At 38.0% G+C, this 9,079-nt stretch overlaps 1 protein-coding gene across 1 annotated transcript in view; it reads left to right on the forward strand.

The window, feature by feature from the left end:
• LOC136846666 (zinc finger protein GLIS2-like) overlaps positions 1–9,079 on the forward strand; it is a 30,233-nt gene that overhangs the window by 15,958 nt on the left and 5,196 nt on the right. The window contains exon 4 of the mRNA XM_067117677.1: positions 1,076–1,194. Within this exon, the coding sequence (XP_066973778.1) occupies positions 1,076–1,194 (119 nt within the window). The remainder of the gene's footprint in view (positions 1–1,075; positions 1,195–9,079) is intronic.

The following is a 9,079-nucleotide window of genomic DNA, read 5'->3' on the forward strand; positions in this document are numbered from 1 at the left end:
ATACACACACACACTTATATATATTATATATATATATTAATAGGAAGCTGTGTTCAATAGGATTTGTGAGTGAACAATATCAAAAAGGAATTTGGTTATTACAGTAGTTTAGGTATGTGATTTTCTCTTCAAATATTTTAATTGATATAGTTACAGAGAAATAAGCATTTTAATACCTATAAAATATTAAGTGCTGGATGCCTCTTAGTAGGTCTATACACATATAGATATATACATCATAAATATATATATATATATATATATATATATATATATATATATATATATATATATGGAGAGAGAGAGAGAGAAATCTTTTCCCATGACCTTTTTTTATATTTTTTTTAATCTACAAGATTTATTCTGACCCGAAGCCAGGGAAGGAGGGTCGTATGACCCAGTGATCTTATTTTAAGGGGTCGGAAATGGTCCTCCTTCTGACTTTTTTGTGGTAATTTTATGACGTATCTTGACTTCTCTCCCTCAACCCCAGTCCCCAGATACAAGAAATTACCTTTTGAATTTTATGTTGTCAATTTTTGACGTACCTTGACTTCTCTCCTGCGTCCCCAGATACAAGACATTGCCTTTTGAATTTTGTGTGGTGAATCCTGACGTATCTTGACTTCTCTCCTGCATCCCTAGATACAAGAAATTGCCTTTCGAATTTTGTGTGGTGAATCCTGACGTATCTTGACTTCTCCCCCTCATCCCCAGATGAGAAATTGCCTTTCGAATTTTGTGTGGTGAATCCTGACGTATCTTGACTTCTCCCCCTCATCCCCAGATACAATAAATTGCCTTTTGAATTTTGTGTGGTGAATCCTGACGTATCTTGACTTCTCTCCTGCGTCCCCAGATACAATAAATTGCCTTTTGAATTTTGTGTGGTGAATCCTGACATATCTTGACTTCCCTCCCTCATCCACAGATACAATAAATTGCCTTTTGAATTTTGTGTGGTGAATCCTGACGTATCTTGACTTCTATCTCTCATCCCCAGATACAATAAATTGCCTTTTGAATATTGTGTGGTGAATCCTGACGTATCTTGACTTCTCTCCCTCATCCGCAGATACAAGATGCTGATCCACATCCGTACCCACACGAACGAAAGGCCTTACGTGTGCAGCCAGTGTGACAAACGCTTCAGCAGACAAGAAAACCTGCGGATCCATGCACGCACGCACACAGGTGAGTGAGATGTTTTTTTTTCATGAGCTGCGCGCGCATTCTTGACCTGACCAGTTATAGCTCTCTCGTAGGGATTCAGATGACGTTTCTTTCCTTACTTTAGTTTATCTTTTTCCTACTTTGTCATTTTAATACTTCCTTCGTTTCTTTCGGTTCCTTGTAGAATTGTCAGTCTTTTGACATGTTCAGAGTTGACAGTTTTGATTAATATTGTTGTGCAGTTGAAAGATTCTGAAATTTTCGTCGTTTGCTTCTATTCCGTCAACATTTGTTTCCTTACTTTATCTTTTTTCTTACTGTGTTATATTAATATCTCGTTAATCTCTTTCGGTTCCCTGTAGAATGTTCAATCTTCTGACATATTCAGAGTTGACTGTTTTGATTAACATTGCCGTTCAGATGCAAGATTCTGAAATGTCCGTCATTTTCTTGAGTACCGTCTGTACGTCCCCGATATACTCAATGCCGTGTATTTTGGGTCCTGAATAATTCGCGGGGCGAGAGACGGCGACTGAATGAAACGAGACCGAGGAACAAGAAGAAGAAGAAGAAGAAGAAGAAGAAGAAGAAGAAGCATCAGCAGCACTGGCAGAACCCGGCGGCCTCTCCAAGCGCAGTCGTATGACCAGTAGAAGAAATTGATGAGTCAGAGCTTAGGATCCAGACGATTTTTTTATGGCAAAAGTTCAAAGCAACTTAACCCAAAGGGGAAAGAAAGAAATAAAAGACTGCAGCCCCGAAAAAAAAGGGGAAAAAAAAAATCAACCTCGGCTACCGAATTCAGCTAATTGTCTCTCATTTAAAAGTAACTTTGGGAAGAGCGCGCGCGCTCGAGAAAGAGACGAAGAGGGTCCCCCGTTGAATTGGGGCTCGCGTGATAGGCAATCGTTTTCCCTGATTAGGTTCCAATCATCATAACCTTCGAGAAGATTAGTGGCGACCAAATCAGGGATTAGAATCGGTTAGTCATTTCACTCGAGGCTCTAAAACAAATACCTCTTCCGTATACGTTCTTGCTGGTCGATTCTTCTTCTTCTTCTTCTTCTTCTTCTTCTTCTTCTTCTTCTTCTTCTTCTTCTCTCTCTGAGAAGCGTTTTGGGTCAGCAGCGGTGCTCTCTTCCTACCATCTAGCGGTGGAGAACGGTACCTGGCGATTGATTAATAATAATAATAATAATAATAATAATAATAATAATAATAATAATAATAATAATAATAATAATAATAATGTCAGCATTATTCACAGCATTAAATCCTATCTTAAGGAACATGACTTGAGAGGGTCATTATTGTTAAAGTATCTGTATTGTAAAATATACCTGTAATATATATATATATATATATATATATATATATATATATATATATATATATATATATATATATATATATATATATATATTATATGTGTGTGCGTTCTATAAGAGCAATGAGACGACAGGTTCCGATTCTATGGACGTTACGTACCACCTCAAAGCCCAGGTCAGGGAACTTTCATTCTGCATTCTTATACAAGGGACAGTGTTGAGCGAATCTAACCACGGGCTAGAAAAAGGCAAGTTTAAATAAGGAGTTTATTACCCGTAGACTTATTTTTTGTTAAAAGGGGAAAGTACAGTATATGTGATTCCATTGCATTTGTTGGATTATTATTATTATTATTATTATTATTATTATTATTATTATTATTATTATTATTATTATCATTATTATTATTATTATTATTATTTTGGAGATGAACCCTTATCATATGGAACAAGCCCACAGAGCCATAGACTTGAAATTCAAGCTTCTAAAGAATATGGTGTTCTTAGCAAACATCTATGCATCATTGTTGGTTTCTTTGCAAAAGAATTTTAATACACATTATGATGTTTTCTACATAGTGTTATATTCGTTATTCATTATCATTCATTATTACCGAATTCACAGCTGGTTCTTTTAAGAAGTATAAAGTTACCCTCGCGTAGTAACAGCTGATATTCAGCGGTCAGCTGCTGCTATATACAACGTTTTGAATACCGCTGGGAGTCATTCTGTCATGGCCTTTACCTCCATGAGAGGAGGCACAAGGTATGCATCTCCCCGTGCCTTGAAATACAGGCGCTGTCAGGGAGGCAGTTGAGGTAAGGCTCCGGGAAGTTAGAGGATTGACCAGACCTCTCTCTCTCTCTCTCTCTCTCTCTCTCTCTCTCTCTCTCTCTCTCTCTCTCTCTCTCTCGTTGTTCACCGACCCTGGGTGTGTGTTTTTGCGTTTATATTTTAAGAGGATGAGCGGTTTTTCCTTCGTATTTTTTGCTTTCTCTGAAGAGGAAGAGTTTCTTTCGCATGGTGCTGCTTTCTTTAGAAAGGATTTTTTTTTCTTATACCGCTGCATTCTTTAGAGAAAGGTTTTTTTGCTTCATGTCGCTGCATTCTTTAGAGGAAAGGCTTTTTAGCCTGCTATTGCTGCATTCTTTAGAGAGGTTTTTTGCTTCATGTTGCTGCATTCTTTAGAGGAAAGGCTTTTTTTAGCCTGCTATTGCTGCATTCTTTAGAGAGGTTTTGCTTCATGTCGCTGCATTCTTTAGAGGAAAGGCTTTTAGCCTGCTATTGCTGCATTCTTTAGAGAGGTTTTTTGCTTCATGTTGCTGCATTCTTTAGAGGAAAGGCTTTTTAGCCTGCTATTGCTGCATTCTTTAGAGAGGTTTTTTGCTTCATGTCGCTGCATTCTTTAGAGGAAAGGCTTTTTAGCCTGCTATTGCTGCATTCTTTAGAGAGGTTTTTTGCTTCATGTTGCTGCATTCCTTACAGGAGAGGTTTTTTTGCCACATGTTGCTGCATTGTTTAGATGAAAGGCTTTTTTTCCCCCATGTTGCTGCATTCTTTAGGGAAAAGGTTTTTTCCCTCATGTTGCTGCATTTTTTAGAGGACAATTTATTTTTACTTGTTGCTGCATTCTTTGGAGGAAAGGTTTTTTGCCTCATGTCGCTGCATTCTTTAAAAGGGAAGGAATTTTCCCCCTACATACCGGTTTTTTCTTTAAAGAGGAAAAGTTTTTCTTTTCTCACGTTGCTGCTTTCTTTAGAGAAGAAAGGAATTTTTGTCTCATGCCGCTACTTTCTTTTAGAGGAAAATTAGTAATTTTTTTTATTGTAAAGCGTTGCTGCTTTCTTGAAAGAGGACTGTTTTTATCGTCTCATGATACTGCTTTCTTTAAGGCGGAAAATATAATTTTGTAGTTTTTTTTTTTTTTGTATAACCGCTTTCAAAGAGGAATGTTTTTTTCTAATTCTGCTAAGTTTTTTAGGAAGAAAAACTTTGCTCTCACGTTGCTGCTTTCTTTCAAAAGGTAAAGTAGTTGTTCCATACATTACTGCTTGTTTAACGAGTAAATTGTTTTGACTCATTCTGGGTTCAAGTTTTGTGGTTTTTGGTGCCTTTTCTAAGAAGAAAAGTGGTTCTTCTTACATTTTGGCTTTCTTGAAAGAGAAAAATTAGGTTTTTGTTCCATGCTATTGAAGCTTTCTTAGAAGAATGAAAGCAATGCCCATTACAGAATGTCATTTCTTTGAACCATCAGTTTTATTGTGCAACTCTTCTACCAAGTGTCTGTAAAACGTTCAATTATTGCCATTCCTGGTTTGATAAAACCCCCATGCCTTGGGTGATCTTTCAGAAGCAATATATTGCCTTATTTCCCCCCCTCTTTCAGTTGTCTAGATGCTCAGGTTACAGATATGATATAATAAAACGTTATATTTACCTTCTTTTGACAATGTTTTCATGGCGTCACTTCTAAGCTAGAATAAACGGAAGCCAAAAAAAAAAAGGAAAAGCATTTGTCGATGGCATCAGGTAAATAAGAAGGCATCCCTCCCAATCATTTATACACCCCATGGTATTACATGACCTTTTAAGGCTGCCGCAACAGAGCGTTGTCCTTCAGTTTCCTGAAGAATGTTTGCCGTCATTCCAGATGACGGCCTCCAGTGATTTTTCTGGAGTGCTGGTACCTGACGATGGTGTCTTTCACAGAAAACGTCAACTGCTATTAAACCTTTTTAGAAGGTGGACTCTGGTATTTCCAGCTACTCCCCCAACCCCACCCCCCTAACCGTTTGCTCAACTCGCAGATCTTTCTGTGTTTCCCTTTACCTTCTTCTACTTCCTAATGAGCATCGTATTCTTTGGAATTTTGGATTTTAAGTCAGTGGCCCCTTTGGTGGGCTTGTTCCATATGAATAGGGTTCACCTTCTGAATAATAATAATAATAATGAAGAAAAAAATCCACAGTTATGTATATGTACATAACTGTGGATTTGCTTCTCCATTTTAAGACTCAGGCTACTATGAGTATTTTTTAATGATAATAATAGTGATAAGATCTTTCGATGTCACCCGTTTCGTTTCCTTTTCCACCGGGGTGAAAGGGAAGCCCTTGGGTATTGAAACCAGCTCAACGTCTGAGTTATCGAGATGCCAAGGACGCCGGGCATTTTTATGGAAAGTCGGCTCCCTTGCGAGTGTGTTTTAACGTCTTCGAATGCTTCCAGAACTGGGTTACTTGCATGGCCTGACCTCCGAGTCAGTGAAATTCATTTGTGAAGTTACCTTACTCGACCAGACACTTGATTACACCACCTGGATGTCACCTGGGGGTATGGGCTGCTGTCTGGCAGGTGGGTGGGTTCTGAGAAAGAAGCAGAGAGAGAGAGAGAGAGAGAGAGAGAGAGATGGAGGGAGGTCCTGGCTCTCTCTCTCTCTCCCTCTCTCTCTCTCTCTCTTTCAGCTGGGCATCTGGCCTGAGTATCTGCAGGCTATGTAATGGCCTGGGCGGCAAAGAAGTGTCCCACCTGAAATGTTTTCTGACGGTGAACATACCTGGTGGGCCTCGCCCTCTTGGGTCGTAGGTTCGGTGGATAATTAATTCATTCGCTGTTTGTGGAGTTTCAGTTGTCTTATTGTTTTCTTAGTGTTTCCACTCTTCGGAAATGTTTTGCTCAGTCGGTATTTCTTTCCTAATGCCCCGCTTAGTTGCTACGAGATCAAATTTGTACGATTTTTTTTAGAGCAAATGTTATGAGAGAGAGAGAGAGAGAGAGAGAGAGAGAGAGAGAGAGAGAGAGAGAGAGAGAGAGATGGAAAAAGTATCTAAAATCAGTGAAGATACATCCACGAGAGAGAGAGAGAGAGAGAGAGAGAGAGAGAGAGAGAGAGAGAGAGAGAGAGAGAGAGAGAGAGAGAGAGAGAGAGATGGAAAAGTATCTAAAATCAGTGAAGATACATCCACGAGAGAGAGAGAGAGAGAGAGAGGAGAAGAAAAGCCTCTAAAATCAGTAAAGATACATCCACGAGAGAGAGAGAGAGAGAGAGAGAGAGAGAGAGAGAGAGAGAGAGAGATGAGATGGAAAACGTCCCTAGGACCACTCAAGATACACCCACCAGTCAAAGCGGCATCGTGTGACAAAGGCCACACGTAAACACAATCGCAGTGGGAAGTTCTTCCCAAAGCGCCACGGGCGTAAATAGAGGACCTTTTTCTTTTTTTTCTTTTTTTTTTCTTCCTCGTTTATATATATTCATCAACTCCGGGAAGCGGCGAGAAGTGTAACGACTTAATTATCATACCTGCGGCCGTTTAGCATAATTACCTCTATTGGCCTTTGTCTGATCTTCTCACCTGACAGTCATAAGGATCTTCTCACCTGACAGTCATAAGGCGATAGGACTCTCAAAGGACACACACGAAGGATCCCTGGGTGAAGACAGAGGTGGGCGCAAGGTCTATAGACCTTGGGTGGGCGTGTGTGTATGTGTGTGTGTGTGTGTGTGTTTTAGGGCATCTGCGTGTAAGATTATGGTTGCTGATAACTGATAACACTATTTGGAACATCAAGTTTACTCTCATTTGAGCACTTTTCCACACACACACACACACACACACACACATATATATATATATATATATATATATATATATATATATATATATATATATATATATAATGTGTGTGTATAAATGTCGCGCTTAATCGTTCAAACTGTTAATTTTCTTTCTCCTTTTTGGTTGGCTAAATTCCTTGTCCATAATAAGATTCATAACTTTATTCTGATTAACAGCTGCGACTTAGTCCATTTCTCTTTTCATTTTCACGACTGGACAGAAATTCAAAAATTCATTGGTCACTGGACATTCCACATCAAATCTGGTTTTTATCTTAGATGTCAAGGTACAGGAGGTTTTATCCCCTTCAGTGTCTTGAGAATAAAGGCATAAAGGTTATTAACAGAAGATTGAAATGATTCTTTATAGATTGTAAAGATTTACCTGATTAGTTGAATGTCACAAGGGTACTTAGTCAATTGAGAGCTACTGCAAACAAGTAAAAAATGCGCTGAAGTTTCTTCGGTGGAATCGAGTTTTCTGCACAGCGTATACTCAAGGCCACCGAAAATAGATCTATCTTTCGGTGGTCTCGATATAATGCTGTATGGGCTACGACCCATGAATCTTTAACCCTGGCCCGGTGGTGGCCTGGCCCATATCGTTACCAGAAGCACGATTATGGCTAACTGTAACCTTAAATAAAATAAAAACTACTGAGGCTAGAGGGCTGCAATTTGGTATGTTTGATGACTAGAGGGTGGATGATCAACATACCAATTTGCAGCCCTCTAGCCTCAGTAGTTTTTAAGATCTGGGGGCGGACAGAAAAAATGCGGACGGACAGACAAAGCCGACGCAGTAGTTTTCTTTTACAGAAAACTAAAAATCGAGGAAATAATATTCGTAACTTTGGCATAAATACCTTTGTTTTAAATGATCTTTTCATTAATTTGTTTTGTGCTTTTTGTCGCAATTTTCTGGTTTAATGACTGACCTTTGTGAATAGCAGTGTGATTTACATCCGGTCCGGGAGATGAAAAGCATCATTTCAGGAAATGAATTCAAGAAATGAAAAACTTCAATTCAGGAAATGAAAGACTTCAGTTCAGGAAATGAAAAATTTCAATTCAAGAAATGAAAAACTTCAATTCAGGAGATGAAAGACTTCAGTTCAGGAAATGAAAAACTTCAATTCAAGAAATGAGAAACTTCAATGCAGGAGATGAAAGACTTCAGTTCAGGAAATGAAAAACTTCAATTCAAGAAATGAGAAACTTCAATTCAGGAGATGAAAGACTTCAGTTCAGGAAATGAAAAACTTCAATTCAAGAAATGAGAAACTTCAATTCAGGAAATGAAAGACTTCAGTTCAGGAAATGAAAAACTTCAATTCAAGAAATGAAAAACTTCAATTCAGGAAATGAAAGACTTCAGTTCAGGAAATGAAAAACTTCAATTCAGGAGATGAAAGACTTCAGTTCAGGAAATGAAAAACTTCAATTCAAGAAATGAAAAACTTCAATTCAAGAAATGAAAAACTTCAATTCAAGAAATGAAAGACTTCAGTTCAGGAAATGAAAAATTTCAATTCAGGAGATGAAAGACTTCAGTTCAGGAAATGAAAAACTTCAATTCAAGAAATGAAAAACTTCAATTCAGGAAATGAAAGACTTCAGTTCAGGAAATGAAAGACTTCAATTCAGGAGATGAAAGACTTCAGTTCAGGAAATGAAAGACTTCAATTCAGGAGATGAAAGACTTCAGTTCAGGAAATGAAAAACTTCAATTCAGGAAATGAAAGACTTCAGTTCAGGAAATGAAAAACTTCAGTTCAGGAAATGAAAAACTTCAATTCAGGAAATGAAAGACTTCAGTTCAGGAAATGAAAAACTTCAATTCAAGAAATGAAAAACTTCAATTCAGGAAATGAAAGACTTCAGTTCAGGAAATGAAAAACTTCAATTCAAGAAATGAAAAACTTCAATTCAGGAAATGAAAGACTTTAGTTCAGGAAA

This window comes from Macrobrachium rosenbergii, chromosome 2 (assembly GCF_040412425.1).
Source record: "Macrobrachium rosenbergii isolate ZJJX-2024 chromosome 2, ASM4041242v1, whole genome shotgun sequence".
Taxonomy (NCBI): Eukaryota; Metazoa; Arthropoda; class Malacostraca; order Decapoda; family Palaemonidae; genus Macrobrachium; species Macrobrachium rosenbergii.